Raw genomic sequence first — 27437 nt, forward strand, 5'->3', positions numbered from 1 at the left:
TATTTTAATGAAAATATAGCTGGGGAGGTAAATATAAAGGAGTAAGCATATCCATGACTATGTCTGAACAGTGTGAAACGTATAAGAAAAGGGATTACCATGCATACTGATAGTATCTTGTAATTTTTTTAAGCTGTCATGGTATGTGAATTTTCAAGTTTTATGAGAGCTGAAACTAATCAGCGAAGGAAACAGGCCAAACAAACCGCCCAGTGGTAATAGGGTCAGAGCTGAAAGTAGTAAAGTGTCTAATATGCTTATTATTATTTTGCATTTTGATATACATACGCTAAGGGTGACAGTCTAGAACACTAGTTTATGTGTTTGGTACATTATCATGTGAACCTACATTTTCAAACAGTTGCCTCAAGTCAGATACAAGTATAGGAGAAGCCTATGTGCACGAGTGTATGTATACAGGTGTCTCTACACATATGGAGGGGCTAAGGTGTATACACAATTGCACACGCAGCATCTCATTTGTTCTAACAAAAGGAGGCTTGAGAAGCAAAATGGAATGGAAAGAGGTATTTTTGACCAAAGACAAGGTTACCTAAACCACTAACAAAACTGCTGTTGACTTCAATGCTGCAAGCTGTTATTCCTATGGTCCCCATAACCTTACAGAGCTGAGATGTGAAGGTGAGGAAGGATGCAGACAGAAACAAAAAGTGCCTCTTTAGCCACAACAGGACCAGCTGCAGCGGCTGAGCATCACAACCTGCAGCTCTTCTGCCAGCCTGCACCACACACTCCAGGCTTCCCCAACTGCAAAAACAGCCTCTTTGCACTCATGGAGAGATCTGTGCAGGCATAGTGATTTGAAGAGACTATTCCCCACACATACACACTTTTATCTTCCTCTTAAACACTTATTTTTAGGAGAAACTACTTCAGGCATTATATAACAACATCTTCTTTGATCTTTCTAGGAGAGTCGGTATCAGGCACAATATACCACCTCTACCATCTATTAATGTATTTTATTTTTTTACTTTAAGTTTACAACAGCCTACCTCCACATAAAATATTTTCTTCTTTTTTCCCCCTCTTATGAATGCTAAAAAACCCCCCACCAAGATTGCATGTCATAGGGCCAAAACAGAAAAGCGAACCAGTTTTGAATATTGCTTTCTCATCCCATTCGATATATTAGAGTTTTTCACTACACTAAGAAGTTTTACAACATATCCCAGAAATGTTGTAACAGCTTTAGAATCATCAGGCTACATAATCTTCTGAATTAAAGCTTTCCTAAGAGCTTCACTAAGAGGATTGTACTCCATGTAAGTTGCCTACACAAATGAAAAAACAAAACAAAAAAACCCCAAACAATCCACAAACGCCAAACTGAAAAGTTGATATGGAAAAATAAAAATATTTATTTGTGTAGGAATTTATATCCCAAAGGAAATTATATATATGTAATAGAAAAATTTTACATCACCTTAAGATTCCTGAACAATGAAAACAGGAAATCTTTCAGCATCCCGTGGAAGCTGAACACAGCTGGGACCCAGACCTAGTGGGTAGCAGACTAGCTGGGAGCTTTTACCTGATAATGAAAAATACTATGAAATTAAAATAAAAGCTGAAAAGGAGGTTGTAGGAGCTTAGTGGGGGAAAAAAGAGCATGAAGAGAGGATGTTCTTCTTGTGTTTGTAGATTTTCTAATTAGCCTTTCCAGAATGACTTCCATGTCGGGGATTTAATCATCAGTTTCTTACACTATACACACATTTGCAATTTCTCCCACTGACAGTAAGTGCCTCAAGAGTTCATAAAGATTTAAAAACAGTTTGGCCACTGTAATAAACTAATTTCTAAGAAGAAAATGTAGGCACAGAACAAACAGATAGGCATAATGCTTTGTGGTTTTTTTCCTTTCGTTTAAAAAAGTATGAAACAAAATTAGACGCAACATTTCAAGGAGACTTGTTCTGGAGACACCTTTGGGGGTCTTGGACAATTTGGGGTGATGTGTCATGAAGCTACATTTTAAAAACTGACAATAATGCTGTTTACCACCACTCAACCATTAGATACTATATTTCTCTTGTCTAGGAATATCAATTAATGGCTATTGTAAGGACTGCTGACATCCCCCATTTGTGTACACAAGAACAAAATTACTTAGTAACTCTAAAAAAAATTTTCAGAAGCTTCTGCAGCAATCACTTCTAAAAACACAGCATTTGCCAACAGTAATCATATGAGCCTACCTGTTATGTTGTAACTACTTTCTGTGTAAACAATGATCCACATACGATTGGTTAAATAAGTTAAATACATACTTTTTTGTACATATACCAACTACTTATGATATATATAGTCAATATTTATAATTATTATTCTTAAAAAACTGTATATATATATTTCTCTGCCAGAATCACAATGGTTATATTGTCTAGAAATGGAGGTGATTTTTTTTTTTAGTTTAATCAAATATTGCTAAAAGCAAGTTTGATGTATTCAGAAATGACGTATTACTTTAGAAAGTAAAAAGCTAGAATTAAACTGAAAGCTGCCGCACTTGTGCCACATTTGTTTCCCTGGCCTAAACTGGGGAAGTCATTCAAAGATATCCATAATAACTTCACCTTCAAATTGGAAATGTTATGTGCAGAAATGGTTTTTTGAAGAGAACTACTAACCAAAAGAAAAGATCCCATGTTTATTCAGTTATCAGTCCTTGCTCTAAGTTGGATCTATACTAAATACATACACAGAGATATTATCTTAAAAACTGTGAAAAGGTGAAAGAAATGAACAGAAGGAATGAACTAAAAAAATAGCCAAAAGAACGTTCGTCAGCATCTCCAGACATCAGCACTGGCCTTACTAATTCATTAACCCCTGATAAGTTGACAAGTCAGGTTTTAATAACAATAGACTATTTTGAAAAAGAGGGAAAAAAAAATATAAATCTGAAAAGCCTCCCAAGCACCTGCCTAGTTAGCATAAAAATACTCCCCTAGTTTTTAAACCAGAGGAATTATAGCCTTTACTGACTTTGGTCCTGTCCTAACAGGACAGACAGTACCAAAAAGGCGGAAGTCCCAAACCTATTCAAGTACATACTCAAAATTCTGTTTAGTTTGGCTCTTGCAGGACCATACTGCAGAATCTGCCATTCTGATATGGGCAAAGTACTTACTTCCTTTTGATTTCATATTTAGACACTATACAGGGGATATGTTTTTCCTGCTGAAGCTCTTGATGCGGAGCTCATTCTCAATACCTCCAAACACTTCCTAAAAAGCACAAGCCAGAACACAGCTGCACCATATTTGAAATGCTTCATAATGTCTGTACAACCAAGAGCTCAACACTACTGACCTAATTCAACAGTACTTTGCCATCCTAACTCATATACATGACAAGTATGAAGAAATGGCTCTTTTAAATGCAAACTAGCTGGTCTATTCACTTTATTAATTCCTGAAAAATAGTGTTCAATTGCATGCTAGTCAAAATGCAAAAAGTAGCTTCTTTTAATATGATAGTAGGCAGTAAAACTGACCTTTTATTTGCAGGGTATTAAGTAGTCACTACAGGACCAATAAGAACATGGGGTAGATGGGGTAGATGTCATCTTCCTAGATCATCAAAGAAGAGCTGGACTTGTTTAACAAGAATCATCATCTTTCAAATGCCAATTCTAGCTGATTTCTTAAGGGAAAATATGTAACTTCTTTGAAAATGTTATTTTCCATTTACTGGGGCAAATACAGTGTGACACACTTACTTACAATGAGGTCCTTTGTAAGGAAAGGTCTTGAGAGGAAGGACATAGAAATGGAAATAAATGTATAGTAGGATTACAGATTTGCTGGAAATTAAAGGATGAAGGTTTGGTTTTTTTTTTAAAAATAGCAAAACTGATACCTCAGATGCTGTAGAAAACTCCAACAAGAAGCGTACAAATGCTGCCTCCAGAAGTCAGAATGTTAGGTGGGTAGAATGCAATTATACAAAAGACAGAATGTCTAATGGATGTAATACATCCATTCTGTCACACAAACGTCACAATATATTTAGTTAAGAGGAGTTTTCAAAGCTGTACTTGCAGAATTCTGTTTGCTAGGATGCAGGAAATTGCAGTGAAGAATGACAAGCAATGAGCTTTGCCTATGTTAATGTTTTCTTTCTGATTTGGTGTAGTATTTTGTTGTTATTACTTCAGACTGATTTTTTTCTTTTGCTTTTGAGAAAATTATCTGTGAAATTTAAACCATCCTAATCCACTGTATCACATTTCCTCTTGTTCTTAATTCCTGTTTTTCTTTTCACTCATCACAACCATCTTCCTTGTCACCCCTTAATCTCCCTTTCTTGACCTTTCAGCTCTATTCACTCTTCCATCTTAACCTCCTTTTCTTGTCATCATGTGACTTGGAGTGGAGCTGTAAGATTTGTATGAAACACAGTTGCTTCTCTAATATATCCAGTAAACTGCAAATAACAAAGAGTATTAAATTATATTAAATTTCATCGAGTGTGCATATAGTTTTCAAATCCTCATTATTCTCAAAAAATATTAACCACACAGTTCTCCCTTTCCTCATGGACTTACAAAAGTATTTGGGGCCATAAGACGTGGTCTTGGAGACTTCTGAAAAGGTTAGTGACAGATACTGTAAGTTCTCTGAGCTGTACTTACTGTGCAACTCTTTATAGAAGAGCTTTAAGCAATACTCAAAACCCAAGTCAATTCTTGGGGGAAAAAAAAGTACATACATACATTTGTGAGAAATAAAGTATTTTAAATCTGTTATTTAAACCAACCATGTATTTTTATTACTACAGAATCACAAGGAGACACTGACTGAAAAGATAGCCTGGGAAAGTTTTTATTTTTTGATATAGAGAAGAACTGATGTGAACAAAACAGTATCATCTTGCCACTGGTTTTCCAGTGCAGAATGGGAAACTCATAAACTTTATTCCCTGCTAGGCTTGAGGTGGCAGGGGATCTTCAGTACTAATCCACAGACTAGAACATAAGAAACACTGCTTAAACCAGTATAGGGATAAAGACTGTTTGTCAAGCCCTTCTGAAATTATTGCAGAGTAAGATTAAAGTCAGCTGAAGATAATTTCGCAATTGCACAGTTCAAAGCTTCGAAGCTACAGAAAACATGTTCCAGTAAGGGAATTAATAATTTAAATATTATGGTTCCAAATTTGGGGATTTGATATAAAAATCTGATTTTATTACTACAATTACATAGCATATAAACTAAATTGAGAGAAACTAACACAGCTGTCCTGATCACAGGCTGCAAGAGGGGAAAAAAGGATTTGAAGATTTAGAAAAGAAATACAACTCCACGACTGACAAAGAACACAAAGTCTTGATCATGAGCAGAGTGACAGTATAGACATTTTAGGCCTCTGTCTTAATCTTTGCATCCTGAGACCAAATCATCAACATCCTAGCATCCATTTATTACAAGATAAGAATAAAGCCTAAATTTGATAGATGTGAAGAAAATTTGACCCAAGGGTAAGCAATGTATGGATATCCAGTATGTAAAGAGCCTACAACCACAGATCTGACAGGTATGAACTGTCACATTAAAGCCAGTACAATGCTAATAATATGACATACAGCTTGAAATGGGGAAAGCAGGAGAAGAGGAAGGAGGCAGCATGAAGAGAAGCATGCAAACTAGAGCTCAGGCTTACTGCTATTCCTCCATATGGGGAGGAGAGAAAACTCCACAGTTATTTATGCCTTTCCATGAGGGAAAAGCATGTCCACCTCCACAAGCGAGCATATAGACCCTCTGCATAGTAGAAAACTTGATTAGTTCTACAGGCTATGAACTGGTACAAAGGAAGAACCCAACACTCCTACTCAAAGTAGCCTATACATTTCAATTTGTGGAATTTCATATAGAAGTATCCCACAAGTACGGGAACTGACTCTTCAATGCATGGACAGAGTGAGGTGCTCAGACCATCACTGCAGCTACATGCAAGCCACAACACAGAATACAGACCCAAAAACTTCTGCAGAAATGAAACCTCTCATTCCTTCTATCACTCTACCCGTCACAATCCCTCAAGAGGTTTTCCACTTTGTAAACCCCCATAATAAATGTAGTGTAGCAGTGTCCTAATTTAGACGTTCTAACGAAATGTCCATTATGCTGAAAACAAGAAGGGATTTATGACTCAGAGGTATTTATGGCACTGCAAAACAAAAAGGCAGGAAAACAAAGCTTGAAGCAAATATGTTCCCTTGGCTTTGCCATTTCCTCCATTGGCTTTAATAAGCTCAGTAACACAGAGTACTGTCTCTCAAGCCAGTAGGTTGTGACACTTTACAAACTAATTTCAGAAAGTATCATGGAACTTTCTGAGGAATTACTCCTATTTTACATTTCTGTTTCACTTTATGCATTTATTTGCCACTGATGGAATAAGCAATCACTCACAGCTTGGCCTCCAGCCCTGAATCTCAGACCTAAGCACTAAATCAACAGACAGCAGAGACAGGACTCTTCAGCCTCTCTCATTCTCCCCTCACCCCATCTCTAACCACACACATTTCTGGCTTTATTCTCTCCATAGATGTTAACATCCTGAAGTCATCTTTCATAGCCATGCATGTGATCCATTCATCTCCCTAGTCCTCAGTTTAGCTTTTATTATGAACAGAAGCATCGGAAGCATCTCATACATCTCAGTATATGATACAAGAAAGACATAAAAGGATTACAGACCTTCTACAGTATCTTCCTTTCCATGAGATTGAAAATCCTTGTGAAGGCCCCTTGTTCATCTTATAAATCCTTAATCATTATGACCAAGAACTTAACTCTCCTATTTTGCAACTGGACTATTGGAAGACAAGGTTTTTACTCCATGGACCTGTAGTAGCTGTGTAGAAATGCCTGATCAAGCAGTCTATTGCCAATAACCAAGGCTGATTTCTCCCTGGAGAATCACAACTGCCCTTTGTCTCTGGATCTGTAGCTCATACACAGGCCATGACCCACAAGGGGCCAATTTCAACTAGATGAATACCTTAGAGCATGTGTGCATATCACTGAGTGTGAGCTAAATATACTTCTAATCAAAAAAAAGAGAAATGTTTTTCTTAGTACCACTTTGTAGCTAATAGAGTAACTTTAAAAGTCAACAGATCCTTATCACCTGGAACCTGAAAACCAATTAACTTCTTATTGTTGCTTTAAGTAACTAGTATAGCAACATGAGATTATAAGACTATTTAGCACTTGCAGTGCTTTTCATCTTCAAAGCATTTTGCAAACAGAAACTAATTAATCTTCCCAACATGCCTGTGAGGTGGGTAGGTGGTATTATTCCTATAATACAGAAAGTAAAAAAAGGAAAAAAAAAACCTCTGGCAGAAGGTTATGTGCTTAGCTCAAGGCCACAAAATTATCCAGAACATACTGGCACTGTATGCTGCTTACAGAAGTTACCCACTGAAATCAGGCAGACACTGCAGGTGGCCATGTTTTAGCATAACAAAAAAGGATCTCTCATGACAACAATTCGGACACATCTTGCACTGCAGCCAGGAAACATAAAACACTAATTCTAATATGTGCCTCAGATTTTGAGAGACAGCGCTTGACATGTCACTGAATGGTAATTAATTTGTTCATTGGGAGATCATAAAGTCAGGAATACATTATTTCATACCTTTGTGTAAATAACCTGCAAAGCAAGCTGATTCAGTTCTTGAGGATCACTTGTCTACTCAATAGTCAAAAGCCAGCTCACCAATAAGGCATAGGTAGTGGAAAATCAAAAATGGTCTTGGGTATCTATCCTTCTCCTGCTTCAGACAGGCTGGTTTAAACTACTCAAACTTTAGGTTTAAAAACATGACCATTTAAATCCTTTAATCCTACAGTTGACATTTATGGTGACTAAAAAGATTAAACATTTTGCTATCCAAATAATTCATTTTGAGCAACTAGTATTTAAAAGCAATAGACTTTGGAGTCTAGACATTAGGATAGAAGTTGCAATTAAGGTTCAGGTTTCTGAAGTATTAAAAATGTATTTCTGACAGTGTTTAATATCTTATATAATAAAATAAAATTGTCATATATATCACTGTTTCAGGTCCCTCTTTTGCTGAATGGTGATATTTTTCCAGCACCTAAATCTAATTGTCACGGGAATAGCAGCTGAACAATAGCTGCGATATATCCACACACTGTAATGTACTGTAAATGGCTTTGCTTTTTAGCACCCTGGTATCAATGATCCAGGGTGGACTTGTGAAGGAAAGGAATTCTTTTTCTTTACTCACTTGGTACATTCAGTCTCTCTTTTAGCAGCTTCAAGGAGTTCTTAGGTCGTTTAATCTAATTTAGGCACTTAAGTAAAGGTACAAAACCGTGCATAAGAGTAGTTTCTCCTGCAAAACTGAAAGGGATAGCATGAAAATAAATTGATATTGAGGCTTGGCTGACAATAAATTGTTTGACTGATAAACACAGTGAAGTCATTCTCACAGCCATCTAAAAAGACCAAATACCTTTACCTGCAGTAAAAACCATATTTGATTCAGGTTTCCAAAAAGTAAAAAATTAACAAAACCTGCACTACCTCATTGGACCTTCTAACAGAAAAAGGTGCCCTGCAGCTCAGCTTTTCAATGCACACAGTTTGCAAAAAGTGCTCTGATTATTTTGTGAGGAAAGATGAATGCTCACAAATCTGCACTGCATCCTGCCACCTGTGCTTACGGTTCAGCCTCTTGCTCCTGTGAAAAAACTCACTGACATGATACATGAGTCACTCTATAGGACCACTATACTCTTCTGCAACAACAAAAATCTTTGAAATGGAATAATGACTACCTGAGAGATATTGAGTATTCCTCTCTTCCCCTTAACATGTATCTGATGGTAAATAAAACACAGGTTTTGCCTGCCTGCATTTTTCTTACTAATAATACAAAATTTTTTCAGTCCTTCTGAATCTAGGTTTGATTCATGATGTCTTTCAAATTATTTTAATATTGCTGTAATATAACTTCCAATTATTTTTTCCAAATAAAATTTCAAAAATACTGCTTTCTATATTTCTACAGTCCTTTCCACTCACACCACAGACATGTCATACTTTCAGATACTTTTGCATAGCAGTCTCTGTACTTTATATCACTTCACACAGTAGTTTAATTTCCTAAACATAGGAATTCTTCTCTATACAGAAATTCAACTTCATATAGTCAGCTTTAATCTTGAATTCAGCAAGAGTTGGGTAGAATGCAATATATAATCATAGAATCAATCACAGAATGGTTTGGGTTGGAAGAAGCCATAGGCAGGGACTCATGATCAACTACAAGCATTTGGGTTGCTAAATTCAATTAGAGAAGTTTAAATCAGCTGCTCTTTATAGTTGGATACTTCAAAGTGTAAGAAAATAAGTGTCTTCTTCCTCCCTAACACATAAACAGCAAAAAATCATACCATTGCATCTAGGAAAGTAAATAGTATTTCACTGAGCTTCGTCCATTGTCAAGCATGAGATTAGGTATATTCTCAAACACGCAATACAAAATTGAGTATCTAAAAACTCCTTTTAAGAAAAAAAGCTCATGGCCTTCATTTACATGGCTGGGTGTTGAGTTTAAGTATTCATAGGCTTATCAATTTTTTTTTCATTCTTATGTGGGGTTTATAAACTAAGCAACTATAAAAAACTGATTTAGAAGTTCTAAAAAGAGTAGGCTAAATAATCCTTACCTAAAGCTTTTAAAAAAGAAAACAGTTTTACAACAGATGAAGGGGTTTGAGAAAAATGGTCTTCATTGACATTACCTGAAAGCATGTTGAATAGAAGTAGCTACAATTTCCTAAACAAGCACACCTGCTCTTTCAATCTTGTCAATTGGGTTCAAAAGTGACAAGATAAACCCATTTATATAACAGTTTCATGTTTAAATATTGTACAATATATTTTAAATGCTGTTTTTAGAATTATAATGACAAACAAATATTTTTAGACTCTTATTTCTATTTATACAATTAATCTAAAGCAAATGAAATTCAACAGATGAGGAAAAAGATCCTGTAACTGATTCTCCTGACAACTGGAGAATCTCCTCTCCACAAGTAAAGATCTCAAGGCATAAAGCTACCACTAAATAAAGCTCACCTAACTCCAACAGCGGTATCCCTTTCTGAGTTTCTGCCTTCGGATTTTGGGAAGCAGGAAGCACAAAGACGTGTACTGAATCAACTCAGGAAGAAAAGATGGGAAAGTTCTGATTCATTAGCAGAAAGCTTTGAAAGGCTTTACCCTAAAATATCGTTCATAAAAAAAAGACAGACATTTCTAATTCTGCCACATTGGAGAGACTCGCATAACTGCTCCAGTAACTTTCCCGAGGACACTGGAAATTTCATATTGTTATTTTACACAGTCTGGGCCAAAAGAAGTGAAACAGTGATCATGATTAATTTTAAAATAAGTTCCCAATTAAAGTTAATTATTAAAGCTTGCCTTTTTTTCTTATAGATTTATTTCTTATTGATTTAGCAGCCTGTTAACAAAGCCACGTATCTATACTCTATTTCTAGGCAGAGGGAGGAAAAAAACCCAAAACCACGGGGAAGCATGTTTTATATATTATTTAAAATCCTCTGGAATGAACTTCAAGACCTTTTCCATAAAATACGTCCCATGCCAGAAGCTGAAAATTCTCAGTCAGAGATGAATCAAAGGAATACACTACTTAGGACTGCAAAACAAGCCCTTTATTACCTGACCCTATCAATCCTGCAGGTAGTCCCCAAAGGTGCCACACCAGCACGCATTACAGGAAGCCAATAAGTGACAAAAAAAGAATTGAAAGGATAATGAGGGAAATCAAGTGGGCACAGATGACAGTGCTGAGACCACTGAAAGGTGAAGAGGACATTATACATCCCAGACTACCATTTTAGGCCTATAGACATATAATTTATTGCATATTGGGCAATAAGTATTGGCTAAATACTATGTGCTTTTCTGAAGAGAGTGAAGGGGAAAAAAAACCCAAGGCCCAGTGCACCACCATATGTCATCTGCCAGACCACATAACTTCTTCCAATTTTTTATTGCTATTTAAAAAAGAATAGCACTCTATTCAGGTAATAGTTTATGAATTCATTAAATAAATGATGCCTGTTTTGATATAATTTCCTCACTAGTACTAAGAAAGTGCCTAGAGTACAGGTCTTAGAAAACTTCGTCTTGACTTTACCTTATAAAAGTAATGATGTCAAGGTGACTAATGACCTGAAAACTAGAAAACAGTGGTGACCTGAAGTTTCAACACATCACAGAAACCAAAAATAAACAGCAGAAAGTAGACTACAGTAGCAGCAAGCCTCAGCTACATAAGCCTAAGAGAAATATTTTAATTTGCCTTAGAAACATTGGTAGGTAAAAAAGTCAACACCACCTGCCCAGCTCTCATTCTAACGTAAAGTTATTCTATGTGGAACAAAGAAAAGACACCAATGGGGAAAATAATTTTAAGCATTCTGAAGTTAAAACTAAGGACTTCCTCACAAGAAGAAAAATTTATTTTTCCATACCTAAATCTATTCTTGTTTCTGCATAAAAGAGAAGATAGATTTAAACAGTAGACTGAGGCTTAAGTTCACACAGTCCTGGGTCTAGGTTTATACTTTTAGATAACTGGGCTGCAATACTCTACACATTTTCTAACTCTTTTTTTCCCCTCCTTATAATAAAGTAGCTTAGTTGTGGAAATGGAAAAATGTCAATTCCCAACACTACAATTTTGAATCCAATAGTGATGCACAAGTGCTGAACTCTCACTGGAGCCAAGTTCAATCTCTCAGAATCACTGAGGTCCAAAGGGACCTCTTGAGATCATCTAGTCTTAACCCTCTGCTTAAGTACAGTCAGTTACAGCACAATGCCCAGGATCATAGAATCTCCTTGGATATTTAGACTTCTCATGTCTTTCCAGTGATGGACCTGAAAATCCAGTGAGTCTTAGCAATCTGTTAGCATCTGGTTAGATATCATAGATATCCACTAAAAAAATCCTCCAACACACTCAAATGCGTAAATTGTGAACTAACTCACCTTACTCACTGTACAAAGCTCTGTTACTGCCCTTGTGAGCTAGAAAATAAAGGCACTGAGCTAATGCATTATTTGGATGCTCATCCACACATACTGTTTCCACAAACCTATTCTTAGGGCTTGGCCTTCTTGAAAAGGTTGTATTTGTTTATTTTTTATTAGTTTTAAAGCTATTTACACTTTAGATATACAGGAGCTTCAAACTTTTGGGAAATCTGTTAATGAGTTGATTAACTGGGGGTCTAGTTTTTGAATTTTAAGCCTGAACGCTTCACACTTGACTCTGCAATATTGTCACTGACCCATTGCCCAACACAGGCCATTTACTTCCTATGCATCTTATATTATTTATTTCAAAGATAGTACAAAATGCTTCCTCATATTTGTAAACATTTAGGGAGATAAAAGTGAAATGTACAATGTGTGTAGAATATTACTAAAACCAATGAAACTGATATAATGGCATACTCTTCCTGCAGCAAGAATGCCTTGGAACTACTGAATTTACACACTCTGAATTAAAACATCTTGCCTACCTTGTCTGGTATACTCATCTGCTTCTCTGTGGACCAAATCTTTTACCCGGTTTCCATACAGCAACCTAGAGGAATCATGATCAAAAGCTTTCAAGGTTTCACTGGAGCTGTAAGACTTCTGCGTGGGCACTCTGCATTCCTCATTTTCTGCAGAAGAATTTGTATAGCGCCGCTCCTTGTCCCGTCTGCTCTTTGTCAGGGAGCAATAAGGCCTACGTTCCTTCACATCCATACTTCATTCCTTCTCTGTGCACATCAGTCCAGCTTATTTGGAAGTCTTCTCTACATTCAGCTTACATTCACCTATAATAAAATTAGAAAGACAACCACTGATGTGTTACAATGATCTCTAATTGCTGTAATTGCTCCCTAACTGTCTGGAAGAGAAAAAAAGAAAGATCGGCTCAACGAGTGAGAAGCACTTCTGTGCATATCTGCAAGACTTCCCAGAGTTCCATGCACAAGCTACCCTGATCTAAAGCATGAACAAAGAACTTCTTGTGAACAACAATACAATACTACTGAATTTTACAGAACAGATTAGAAGATCAAAAGCAGACTGAGAACTTGGTGGGAAAAAAGTTTTTCAGCTTTAGAAATGTGTTACTTGCCTAAATTTAATTGTATGTAAGCTGTTTTCTGTTCTTCTGAGAAGAATGTACGTTTTAAGGACAAATCTGACTTCCTTCTCTGCTTGTCAGAAATTTGTGGGTTTAATGTTTGGGTTTTTATACTTCTTTTTATACTTTAAGACTTCTTTAACTTTACTGTAATTTCTAATCTATGAATATTGTTCTCATCAAAGAACATGAACACATGATTTCATAGGAAGCTACAAAAACATTTTAGGTGATGTTCAGGAAGGTTTCTCCAAGCCAGTATGTTCTACATAAGTTGTGCTAGAAAGCAAGAAAATATTTGATTTGTAAACGACAGAAAAAGTTTTTCCTTCCCTCAAGTTTTTAAGGAATATTATAGTAAGAATCTTAGTTTTATGACTATTTATTTTTCTTTAATATTTCATTACACTTAGTTTTCAAAACCAGACTTAACCCTTAACCAAAATATCGACATTTCTGACAGAAAGGAACAGTCCGTAAAATTTTGCTTTTCTTTTTTAAAGAGAAGTGCTAAAATAAAATAAAGAATATAATTTGTATCTTTAAACAGCTGACAAAACATATAAACAATTTTAATATTTTGCAACTGCACTTTTTAAACTGATACCTTGATATTTCTTATTTAATACCTTAATATACTAGGGTTCTTTCTTCTGTCTCAGGGAGAACTTTCTCCTCAGTGCTTTCCTCACTTTCAAGTGCTTAACAGTAAAAAAATAAAACTGAGAAAAGCTAAACTAAAAAAAATACACAACTGATTATTTTACAAGGTACTATTAGTCAAGTCCTCTGTGATGTAGAAATAAAATGACAGTTTACAGCACATACCACATAGCAACAGCAAACTCCATTTACACCCTTTTCAGCAAAAATGAGGTTGCTTTATATCTCTTTACTTATTTAAACATATAATATCAAACAAACTAATTAGCTGTCACTTAGAATATTTTAGAGAATATTTAATTTACTACAGAAATATAATTCAAGCTTGTGAATGGCAGCTAGTCCTTTATCATTCTGTTTTGAAATTTTCCAAAAAAGCTTTTGTATTTCTTGACCCATGTAAATCTCAATTTAGACTAAAAAAAGTAACAAAGACTTTCACTTAAGCTGTTATGCTTATTTTCTCTTCTATTTTTATTCTCAAATGTTAAATGGTAAAAAAGAAATTTCTACATGATCAGAAAAAATGAAGTATTATAGTAGGGCAATTTATTAAATTTATGACTGTTTAGATATCTGCATGCCCACATAGCTCATCTTTTTAGGTATATGAAACACTCAGATTTTAAAATATTTGATTGACTAATGAATCTAAGTTCTTTCCATGTGAAAACAATATTCTAGGCATTTTATAAACTTTGCATTTTATTAACACTAGACTGAGTTGTAATTTAAAAATAATTATTAACAAATACACACAGGAATTCTTTTGCAGTGTAACAACTTTGTGGAAGCATATCTCTCCTTTTATCTAAGCCTTTCAAGACTTTAAAGGGCCACTAATTCCTAGGATCTCTAAATTGCACCATAGGAAAAATATGTATGCTATTCACCATCCAAGAGGAAATAATTTTAATTTTTTTCCAAGTTTTCAAAATACTTTATAACGTTAAAAAAAAACCACAACAAAACCCAAACCAATAAATCAAACTTTTTGCTCAAAACTTTGTTACTATAGCAAGCTGAAATCCTCAAAGATTTAATCTTTGCTGTAGCATGGAGGAAGTACTGATCTGTTTCCCACAGAAGTCAATGAATACAATAAAATTTCAAAAAGCAATTCTCTGAGTTATGTATTGCCTGTCCAGGCAAAGAACAAAAAGGTTAAAAAAACTCAAGCTCCACATTATGGAGACACTTTAGCAGTGATTAGCCTGCCACAATAATGAAGACTAGTGCATTTTTTTGTGGGCATTTTTGAAAAAAAAAAAAATCTGTTAGGATTTAAGAACCTAATTTTTTTGAATCTGGCATTATACGAAACACCTGTTTAATTTCAGTAAACTTTAACTTTTAAGACTAATAGTATCTCTCAGCAAGTCTCAGGGAACAGTTAACATCTTCAGGCTCCTGTCTTTGAAATTACTTCCTCAGTGAACTACTGCACCTATTCAAAAGAAGGCAGAATAAAAGCTCTCTTAAAGATCTGTCTACAAATAAATGTTCTCTACAGTGATCAGACAACAAGCAGAAAGAGAGAGAGCACAAATATAGCTGCAGAACACAGAAACAAATATCTGTATTAATGTTTAAGTCAGAAGTGACAAGTCAAACAAAAGAAGACCTGCAGATGGCCTTGTAAAATCTTAACTAGTCCCATTATGAATCATTGCCTTTTTTTTTTTCTAGAAACACCCCTAACCCCCAAATAAGAGAACTATTTTCAAATACTGAGAAAACTATTTTAATTAAAAAATCCAAACTGTCATTTACTGCATCTGTTTAGTTTCTTTCTTGTAAGGATCACTGTAGCTAAAATATTATCAAATTTTCCAACTGAAATCTTCAGATTTAAATGAACCACTGCTGCACAAAATTGAATACATTTTCTTTTTTTCTTCTTCTCTGCTTCCTATAATATAAAAGCGGTATCTTTGGGGGAGTTACCCAAATGCACAGCAACTGATTTGAAAAATCTGATTAAAATTCTAAAGGAAATAAAATTAAATTTATTTTGTGGTGTTATAAAAACACTTGCCTTCATCTGCAAGGAATTTTTGCCCATATGTCAATATTTATGGTCTATCAGATAGCTTCATTCCAACTAAATTAAGAAATTTTCATAGAGCAATATTTACAAAGCTATTGAACTCACACACTCACAAAAGCATGTGAAAACAACTGTGTTATATAACGCTACGCATTATATTGCAATGCTAACCTAAAATTGTCTGCTTATACTATAGAAAATTGAAAAAGATTTAACTGGTGAATGCCACTACTTCAAGTTTTGGTCTAATACTTTTCGAAGTATAAAAACTGAGGATGCTCATCTGTGTCACTGAGCATTGGGATCTCCCATGACCTTTTCAGTGATCTCTCCAAAGGCTGAATCTTCCTGGCTGAATTACACAGGAGGGTGTATGCTAATCACAAGACTGACATGTCAGCTCTTATACGGTCATGCTCATCCCATTTCTTTACATAGCTTAGCTGATTGCAGACTCACACTGTACTTTCTCAGTGTCACTCCAAATTTTAAAAACGGTTTGAAACCATAAAGAAGAAATGCCCATTTTAAAATTAATACTTAAATATTTCTTTCAAACTAAGTTAGAAGAGAAGCAGAAGAACCAGAGAAGCAATTCTTGTCATGACCAGATCACTGGGACCAGAGAGCTCATTGCCTTATGCGTCAGGATACGTTGCAGACCTCTGACATCATTAACACATTTAGTACAATATTTAATTACCAAGTCAGATAAGTGACAGACAATAATTAAAACAAATACATTATCAAAATTCTTTCATTTACTTTAAGTGTTGTAGAGACACCAAGTGCAAACACCAAAACCGAGCACAAGGCATATTCACACACAAATGTGGAAGCTAACATGGGAGCTTAAACGAACTGAAGTCTCAGATACAAAGCTGACAGATGCCCATTAGAAGTTTTATATTGCATTTAAAATTCCCCAAAACAGCCTTTCATCAGTTCCTCTTAATCATCTATTGCAACATGAAATAAGGCCACTGTAGTAAAAAGGAAAAAAAAACTCCACAATACAGTTACTTACCTTTTTTACAGTAAAAAAGCCTCAACATTAAAGTTCTACACTGCAATATAGAAAAGTACAACAGACATAAAGCATAGTATGTATTTTAATTGCCAAGATGTAAAAGAGGCATTAGGGTCATGCTACAGTGTTATCCAAAACAACCAGGTACAATTTTAGCATGCCTGCAGGACCCTTAAAGTGTTATGGAAAATTATTGCATTTCATTCAGCAGCTTCAATTGTGAGTACCTCAAGGGGTTATTACAGTTTAGCCAACAGGATGGTAATCATGTCTATTCTACACAGTGCCCCCTCCCCATCTCTCACTCAGAGACCCTTCTCCCAGCAATAAATCTGATTCAATGAACACCAAGGTACCTGACTAAGAAGTCTAAATATACCTCAATATTTTATGTCCTTTGATATCTAAAAATTTACACAGGCATGACATAGTAAAGAGGTAAGAAATAAAATGTTTGTTACCAAAATGAAGAGATAATTGTATAGAAAATATTATGTCACTTCTTGGGTTGATTTATGGATCTACTATAGTGTGTTTTATAGTCCCTTTCAATGTCTATCTCCATTTTAGACAAAACACACAGAACAAAATTGGAATAAGTTCTGAGAATAATGAGCATCATTAATATATGCAAGGCTGGAACAGAAAATATTTAAAAAATGGGAAGATAAAACTTGTACATTTCTTTATTACAGAGGAACAGAGTTTGAAATACTGTTATTAGGAAGGCCAAACAACATCTCTCTTACTCAGCCTCACAAGGAGAAGCAGCAGTAAGGCAAGCAGCATGCTCTTTGGAGCAGAGCCCTTCTTTGCTCCCTGAGGCCAGCAAAACAGAGCCAGGGAAGGAACTTAAATATTACACATCACAAATTTCCCTCCTAGCACCTAAATTAAAAAATTTATGCATTCCAAAGAATCATAGTATTCCCAATAATTCCTTCATTATTATTGAATTACTATTATGTTTGTTATTAATTATCATTATTACAAATTAAGAATGATCACTCTTTTTACACTGACCCCTTAGTACAAGCACAGTCTGAACACTGGCTTAGATGGGGACCAAATCTCCTTTTGTGATACACTAATGTATAAACACAGATAGTACAAGAATCTACATAAACACAGGTAGTACAAGAACCCTAAGATTTTGGGGAGAAGAAGCAGGCTTGAACTTTTGTCTGGAATAAGAGCAGAGGAGGATTTTACAGGTTGTGAGTCAAGACAGTGCCTATTCTCAGCATTGACAATGGCTGCTGAAAATAGCATCTAAGTAGTGCTGTTCAATTGACACATGACTGCAAGTGCCATTATTTTAATGTAATAATAATTTCATTTGAATCTGTAATTATTTACAGATTAAACTAATGTAAATATTGCATTAGTTACAAATTGCATTAGGTATAGTACTTGGATGCCTCTTAATAGCAAAAAAAAAAAGCAAATTCAACTGATACATGCAAACAAGTAGATTAAAAAGCCAAAGTGCAATATGCAAAAATTAAGAAAATCTCTGTCCACAAAAAATCCTTCACAATTCACACAACTAATCACCCATAAAACCTATTACAAACAAATACTAAGAAAAACTCAGAAAGCATAAAAGAGTGATGAAATTTCCACTTCAATGGTTGATAAAGTGAGATATGTCAGAAATCAACTGAGCTGGAAAAATGACACTTTGAAGAGGTGCTTAGGATGATCTGTAGCCATGGTATGCCATTAGTCAAACTGATGACTCTTAATACATGGACATATCTAGAAACTCACTTCTTAATATAAAAAGTCTGTCTTCCAGCACAGACACTAGAGAGGATGCATCCCAAGTCAGTCTTCTTAAGGGGGATTGGGAAACAGATGGCCTGTCAGACAGGCAGTTTACAAACTCTTTAAGTCACTAAATAACCCTACATTTTAGAATCAGATTAAAAACAAACAAACAAAAAACTGAAACAGAAAACCACAAGAATAATAAGGAAGATCAGTAAAAATGTTTTGTATTTTTCTGCATGTCAGGGGAACAGAACACTCATATCTACCATCACTACAGGATGTAATGTTAATATAAAAGTTACTTTCATAGTCTATCTAAAAATCTTAACTACATTAGAGACAGGATAAACAACAAATAAATGTACTCTATGTTCATTACAAAAGTTTCTTGCAATAAGAGTCAGGAAAATCATCAAGATAAAGAGTTCTGCAGGATCCTGGTTAGTCATAGAGCTTGATGTTCGTATAACAATTTTGCTGCCATTACTTAAAATTGAAATCCATGAGCGTGGGGGGGGGGAGGGGAAAGAACATGTATTATCATGCTTTCCCTCATATAAGCAGAAAGAGATAATGCACCCTCTGTAATGATGGGAATCAAGGGAGTACTTCTCTGGATGGCGTTTTCCTGTAAGGGTACTACGACCATACAGCAGCATTTGAGACAGAGCTATAGCTATTTCTGTGCCCTGGAAGCCCTCCCACAGCAAGGTTACAAACCTCCTGAAGAGAAAACTGAAACTAACCCTGAGTTGGCCATGCACACACACAGCCCAGGGCTGTGCTGCCTATTAAGTCGCCAAGGAAGCCCTGCAGAAAAACTATAACTTGCAAGAAGGAAGGACTGAGACACTGGACCAACTGCTCCGTAAAAAAGAACAGCCTCTTCAGAGGAACTTGGTATAGGGTTAAACTGACAATTTCTCTTCCTCCATTGGAGGAATGGTTTGTAGGAACTGTCAATGAACTCTGATCTTAAGTGGAAGTGTCTGCCTCTAATTTGGGGGATTTGTGTAAGATGTGTTTTAACTCAAAGGGCTGAGAGAGCTAAGTGATAAAGAGAATATGAAGAACGAAAGAATGTAATAATGTGGTGTGCTCCTGTAGAAAGAATGAGAATGATAATATGTGATGAAAAGACGGAGAGGCAAAGGAAGTTAAGAGAGCAGAAGTGCTGCAGGATAAAGAAAAAAATGAATAACAAAACGAGCTCAGGACAGAAGGTGGAGGGAGACAGAATCAGTAGCACTCATTATAGCAACACTTATTAAGACCAAAAAGGGAGTAGAGGATGAGAACAAAGAAAACTTTAGAAGCGGGAAACTTTGTGACTCATTTCAGAGAAAAGTAATAAACTCGGAGAGAGTCAGCACTGGGTAATTCATTACTCAGCAGCAACTAAAAAGGCCTAAATACTTCCCTCTACTCATTTAAACTTGAAATTCATCCTTTATGACATCATCTCCTTCTGTTCCCATCTTTTACACATTATTTCTCCCTCACCATGTTCTTACTCAACCTATCTTAATGGTCTTCTCATTTATGTGAGTATAATTCCTTCTCAAATGGTGTCTCTCAAATTTACTTTTGCACCTTCTGAGTTCTTCCACATAGTCCTCTTTTGTTGTGGAACAAAGCCACAGAAATCTAGGGATTTTTAAAACAAGTGTGATGGAGAATCTGACACAAGAACAACATATAGCAAGCCATGAAGATCAGCAAAGGTGCTACAGTCGCCAAGTCCCCAAGCATGCACTGCACAATTGTTTCTGCATTTCTGTTTGGTGAACAAAGCTCTCAGTATGTCAGCTTCACCATCTGAACAAGCTGTCGATCATTCAACTCCCCCTTCAACAACTCAGAGTTAATTTCAATCTGACAGTAGTGAGGTTTCAGAAACAATCCATCTCTCAAGTCACTATAAGGGAAATGAAATATATTGCATGTGACATGCAAGAGCTGGGCATACAGTCACAACGGTGAGCTGAAAGTACTATTGTAAAAGTGTCTGGAAAGGAAAGGAGGACATGAGGAAACTGCAACAAGAACGTCATTGAGGACACATGGGAGAGGGAATTAAAAAATAGCTAAGGGTAGGTGCTGAAGCTATTGCTGTGGTGGCATGGCATAGGAGATATGCAGCATCAGCCTTAGTTTTCAAGTACAGATTCTCATAGTGAAAACTGAAATTCCACATGAAGAGGAGACATTCACAAGATTTTTCTTTTCATCAGGATCTGACAGGTAACCAGATTTTTCAGTCCGAGTCACACTATAATTAGAATCCTGTTGCAGCCTGGAGAATTATTTAGTGACTCATCTTAATAAAGAGTGACTAGGAAGATTTATAAAGCATGCTGCCAATTTTTTTAATGCTCAAGAACTCTGTTTTGTTCAAACTTATCCCCTTGCACCCCATGACTTTCTCAAAACAGCAACAAATCAAAACCACGCAGATACAAAGAAGAAAAGTCCCAAATATGGAAAATCCCCACAGAAACACAAGTAGTCTATATTCATACTGTCACAACATTCATTTACTGCTCCTAACACAGTAGTGTGAAAAATTACTAGCTAATGCCTACATAACATGTAGTAAAGCACAGTTTAGCTTGATTATGTTTACATTAGCAATACCTTCTACTGTATTTAACTCTCCCATCTATTCAGACTGTATCAGCTGTCATGTGTTCTATTATTCCCCAGGTTCCTGCTTCCCTCTCTGCACAAGCTGTGTCCTCTTGTCACAACCTCTAATTGTCTCTTCTTCACCACGATCCAACGAGTGGACAGTAGAGACTGGAGGTTGTTTGCCCTGCTGGATCACTTCCTTTCTGCAATCTCTGTTCTAACTCTCTTCTAGACCATGCCTTTCATTGCATCAGATTTTTAGCCTTACCTTAAAGGTCATACAAAACCTTTTTGTCCTGTAATCACCCCATTCCGTTCTTACCTCCCAGGTTTTGTCTCCAATTTCAACAGAACTAAGACTTTGATTAGGGGAAACAAAAGAATAACGCATTTTTAAAGTAAATTCTTTGGCTAACTATGTGAGATGCAAAATTTCCCACAGTAATTAGCAATTGTGTTCAAAGGACCGTGTTTCCCTCTGAAAGTGTCTACACAGCCTACTCTGGCATGGCCCTACATGACTACCAACCAAGATCCTCTCTGGTAACAGTACTTAAAGAACAATTAACTTTTAATAATTCAAAATCTCCTTCAGGAAGCTGGGGAACTAGGACAAAGAACTACCTCCTGCTGACCTCCTCTTCCACTGGTGTGTGTTATCTGTAGTTAAGGTACCTGGCTGTGCTTCCACATGCCACCAAATTTTGACCATGAGGATGCAGCTGACCTGCTGCTGGCAGAATCCAGTGACAGCACCTGGCCCACTGCACTCACATCTCAGAGAAACCGGTCTCAATTTGAAAAAATGCTTTATTGACAAGTGATCCCAGTTTTGTAAAATAAGCACAAGCTTCTACAGTAAGTACTGAGCAGCTTAACATTATGCTTTTAGGGGAAAGGGAAGTTGCTTATTTAAATCCTTTAAATTACCACATAATATAATACTAGGAATTTCTTAGTACAATAATTGATTAAAAATCCTTCTAATTCAGGAACAGATCTGAAGGTGACCTTTAAAGGATGGGCAATTTCCATCCTTTAAAAATCTCTCTTAATAACATAAATGAAAATCTGGTCTCTAAACACATGGACAATTAACTATAACTGAATAATAAAAATATTTCACAATTACCAACTAAATCCTTTTATATCCAATAAGAGTTTGTAGAGAAGTTCCACAGTTCAGTTACTCCAGAACTAAACAATATGTAATTGTATTTCTTACCAAGTAAGTTTAGCAAGCACAGGTGCAAGACTGAAAGCCAGGAACACTGCAGGCTTCCACTCATTTACGGGACATGGAAAACACAAGCAGAACAATGAAGAGAATCTTTCCCATAGCGACAGTCAAAATGCCTCAGACAAGTCCATATGGACTATATGGATGGATGAGCAGCCATTTTAATTTCCATCTCGTTTCAAGTATTTCTAATTCTTTTTGAATATGAAACACAGAGTGGAACATTAATTTTTTGCATGGTCCTATACCTAATATGAAATTATTAGTGATTTTCCTATTGTATATTGAAGGACACAAATCTCATTGCAGTATAGGCACTTCCAAGCATTAACTTTTTGCCAAATTGTCTAGGAAACAGAAAGAGAGCATGGGATGCATGAAGAGGCAGGATCTGGAAGTTGCCTTGATCTACACAACGGAGTAGAGGGGCTCATGCCCCTCCTAAAGTGAAGAACTCTATAGCATAGTAGTAATCTCAAGTTAAAGTTCTTTCCACTACATTAGCTATGCTTAGAAACATTTAACTTTCAGAAAAAAATTGATAATTTTCTCCTACTCCTGAGGGGTGGTCCAGGACTGAAGAAATGCAGGCATTAGAAAAAGGAAAAAACACCTAACACCTGTACTTGAACTTGGTGGCATCAAAATCTTGTCTCTGTATTTGCACAGCTGAACAACATGCGTCAAAAAGCACAGTACTGAGAGATCCAGTCTGTACTGAAAAGTTCTGCCAGCACAGTTGAATTTACTAGAAGTCATAGCTTAAGCTAGCAAAATTTACTGTGCAGATGCAGTGATGCTGACAGAAGAGTGCACTTTTAAAACCACTGATGTAGATAAGCTCTGAGACTGGAGCCGTTCTGATTAATATCATAGGCTCTTAACGCATCCAGGTGAAAGGATGAGCACAGGCAGCAGGATGAATGAAGGGGTTCAGAGTGCTCAGCTATCATTTCTGGACACACTCATCTTCTGGAGAGGTTTCATTCAGCTGAGAACAATGAATGTGCTACTGCACACCTCCAATTCATACACAGATTGCCTCATACAGCTCGCACTGCCTCATACGCAGCTGCACAAAGGCATTGGGTAGGATCAGTAATACAAGGTTTTGTCTGTAAGTTAATCAAGGTTTCCAAGAAACAGGTGACAGAAAGAAAAAGATTTAACATAGGTTATTTGCTGGTATTGGGGGAGTTTATATCTCATATGGGGGAACAGGAGAGACAAAGGAAATCTTAGTATATCTTTATATCTCCGTATAACTTAAGTATATGTAATCAAAGAATCCTGACACATATTCAGCAAGCAGTGCAAACACAGAAAAAACACTAAACAAACCCACAAACACCAAGTACAGCTATAACAAAGATGGACTTGCATAAAGAGTTTGAAGTATACTGATGGAGAGCAAAGCAGGTAAAAGAGATTGGAAAGACGAAGAGACATTTTATAGCTCTGTGGAATGACTAGACACATAACCATCAGATCTTAATCCATGCGCAGCTCTTGTTTCCTTAATGCTTAAAAAGCTTAATTGAACACTACAAAGCTAGTGAACTGTGAATGTGAAGCTATATGTACACATAAAAATAAATTTTTATATATACTAATAGAAACCACTCACAAAAGACATGCCATGGGGAAAGTATTGTTAGAAGTATACTTCTCTTAAATATAAAGTAAAACCCACTATGTAACTAAGCTAAGTCAAATCAGCTTGGGAAATGCATGTAACTAATCTGACTCCCCTACACCTTCAGCAATTGTATATTCCAAACCAACTAGATGCTGATAATTTGTCTCTTCATAAAATTATGGTAAAAGTGACCAAACCAAGACAACCAGAGAGCATTGGAGGAAGAGGCAAGGCAGGAATGTTCTTATAAGTTGAGTTTTTAAATAGTCTCTCTTCCATCTCCCCTGAAGAATAAGCTTTTAAATTTAGGTTGCAGAACAATTAGTCAAATGTGCAAAGTACTATTGTGAACTTCGAAGCTAGAAAAACATAAGACTGTAATTGCTTCCAAATTTCTTTTATCTATTTATTCAACTAAAATGAAATTTATTACAGAAACAAAACCAGCACCACTAAAAATAGCAAAATATGGCTACTATATTTCCTAACCTGTTATTCCCTCAGGGCTATGTTCCAGTGTACCTGAGGGAGAAATTAGCAGCTTTTGGCACAGGTGCCAGATTTATCAGGAGCTGCTGCCCAAGAAATACTGCCTATCAGCAAGTCAAAAACATTGCTGTGAGGCTGCATCTTCCACCTCCTATTTAAGCATTTATTTACCTTTCACAAAAGCATGTTATCAACAACAAAACCACTATGGGCTGGTACATGACACTGATTTAAGGGCACTGACTGTCCTGCAGAATTGTTAAATTAGAGATTGTGTCACAGTGACTCAGTAACAGCTACAATATAAGGAACTAATGAAGTAGTACCTTACCTTACCTCAGCACGCTCAGTCAGTCCTGAACGCTTGCACATAGCACTTCAGTCTGTGCCGTGCTTGTGATAGGACACAATACAGCTTCCTTCGAAAGCAATCTGTCAGTCTCAATTTCTGAATCGAACTGAATTTCTGAAACCCTTATCCATAAATCATGAAGCACCTTGGTTTCCTCAAAAGAGACATAGTTCAGAGTTGCAAAGTACTGTTTGCAAGAATCTTGGTGATAAAATTCTATAGTCTGGGTTTTCATGCAACTACAGGAAAAAAAACTACAGGGAGTCTTTTCAGGGAGTCTGTGTTCTCACTATCAGCTGAAGAGGAAGCAAACTGGATTCGGCAGATGCTTACCAGAAATGAAGCTTACAATTTACTTAAAATAAATTTAAAAAATCAAATAGAACACTTTTCCTTGTTTTTTCAAAAAGCAAGATGAAGAGCAATAGCAACTGTAAGAGAGATCCCTTCCCTCCTCTCCCCCTTGCAGGTGCCCTCATTTAAATACTCATCCAAGAGGACTAACTCTGTGCTCCAGTGCTCCACAACTGAATGGGCTTGAGCACCCCCGGGATCATCCCACACCTCTCCCGCTGAAGCTGGGCCTTGGTGCAGCACACAGGAGGGTCATGAGGCAGGGGTAGCAACAAGGAGTCTGACAGGGTTTGGAGAAAGCAGGCAGCACAGTGTTAGCTTATTGCTTGTATCATCTTTGCTTTACCACTAAAGAAAAAAAAATGGATCTTTTTATCCAGATTTAAATAAGAAGTTTCTGACCTGCAGCTATGACTTCAGTCTGGTTTTGAGTGCATTTGGTAGTATTGGCCAACACAGTTCCCTCAGACAGAAAATAAAAGCCAGATGCACATGATTTCAGAAAGCTTTAATCTAATTGTATACGAAGTAGCCTAATAAATACAATTCTTGCCAATGCTGGTGAAAGGCCAGAGGCTTTACACTGACTGGTCAGCGCAGGGTCTCGACAGTGCCTGAGCTTCTCTTGACCCGAGCTGGTTTTAACAGCTGCCAGGTGGTCGAGCAATTATTGCCTGACCTGAACCTGAAAATACAGAGGGAAATGTCTGACACCCTGTGGTAATCACTGGGTAACAAGGAGAACCCTTTTTGTCACCTGAGGCTGGGGAAGGCTTTGGAGCAACCCTCAAAACCCAGGCTGGGAACTGATGTGAACAAAGCAGGCTACAATAAAGCACATACAAATAGCCCCAAGTGGATCATGATCAAGATGCCAGACCCATCATGAACACTCCGTGGTGGAGGGCAGGGAATGCTGGTGACTTCATGGAAACAACCTCCCCCTCACCATTTCATTTCTACCCTCACAACCCAGAGGAACAATTAACATAAAAAATGGTAGGCACTTGGAAGTTCCATTTAAAAATCTTAAGTTATTATTAAAGATGCTTTTCTCCATTCCATGGACTATTAGATTGTTAAAACATTAACTGGACTACTAGGAAACTGTTAGTTCTTTACCTATAGTATGTGTCCTTTTAAGTTGGTTCTGAATTGATCAACGAAGTGCACCTTCTCATCCATGAGGAACAGTTTTTAAAAGCAAAGGAGAACTGCAAAAGCTTTGGAAGATTTTAAAAAACATGTTTTCCTGAGAGCTGTAGACTAACTCTCCAGTCACTTTCTGCTGCTTTTCCCTTACTCTCTGCATATGCAAAACCTTTGTCTTTAGTAATATGCAGTAGAGAGTAATGATGATAATGGATGCTGCCACACAAGCTCTCATTTGGGCAATAGCATCTGACTGATGATTGTTTGTCATTGGACACTAATGACATGTTAAACCATGGCATAATTATTACACTCTGCATCCAACTGCCTGCTTTCCAGATTCATAATAATAAGCATCAATATACTTCAGAATTTAAAAAGGAGAAGAAACTTTAAAGAATATAGTATTAAATTTGACCTACTGGAACAGAAGAACTTTAACCACTGTATCATTAGAAGCTAACTGCTTCGAGGAAACTATAAACAGTCTGTATTTTAAGCAGGCAAAACTATGCATGACATCAAGAAAAGCCTTACCTTCCACCAAATATCAGTTTGGAGTACCTTTTGCTACTATGGGAATTGGTTTATTCATTTAGATGGATAGGTAATTTATAGATCTAATAATAATAGTATGGGTTAAAAGATCTGCTTTTTTAACACTGTAACTGACTCCTGGAGATTACTCAGTGAAACAGCACACCCTTTTCACAGAGCTTCTTTGTTCCACTACTGCATAAGACCTGTGACTAATATTAATGTTTATTTCAACACAGATCCTTACAAAAATAAGAAGA

The 27437-nt window shown here is 36.4% G+C and overlaps 1 protein-coding gene across 1 annotated transcript in view; it reads right to left on the bottom strand.

Moving 5' to 3' along the window:
* TENM3 (teneurin transmembrane protein 3) overlaps window positions 1-27437 on the bottom strand; it is a 381689-nt gene that overhangs the window by 304551 nt on the left and 49701 nt on the right. The window contains exon 2 of the mRNA XM_018070569.2: window positions 12645-12947. Within this exon, the coding sequence (XP_017926058.1) occupies window positions 12645-12876 (232 nt within the window). The 5' untranslated portion in view covers window positions 12877-12947. The remainder of the gene's footprint in view (window positions 1-12644; window positions 12948-27437) is intronic.

Source organism: Manacus vitellinus, unplaced genomic scaffold (assembly GCF_001715985.3).
Source record: "Manacus vitellinus isolate BGI_N305 unplaced genomic scaffold, ASM171598v3 scaffold_0_pilon, whole genome shotgun sequence".
Classification (NCBI taxonomy): Eukaryota; Metazoa; Chordata; class Aves; order Passeriformes; family Pipridae; genus Manacus; species Manacus vitellinus.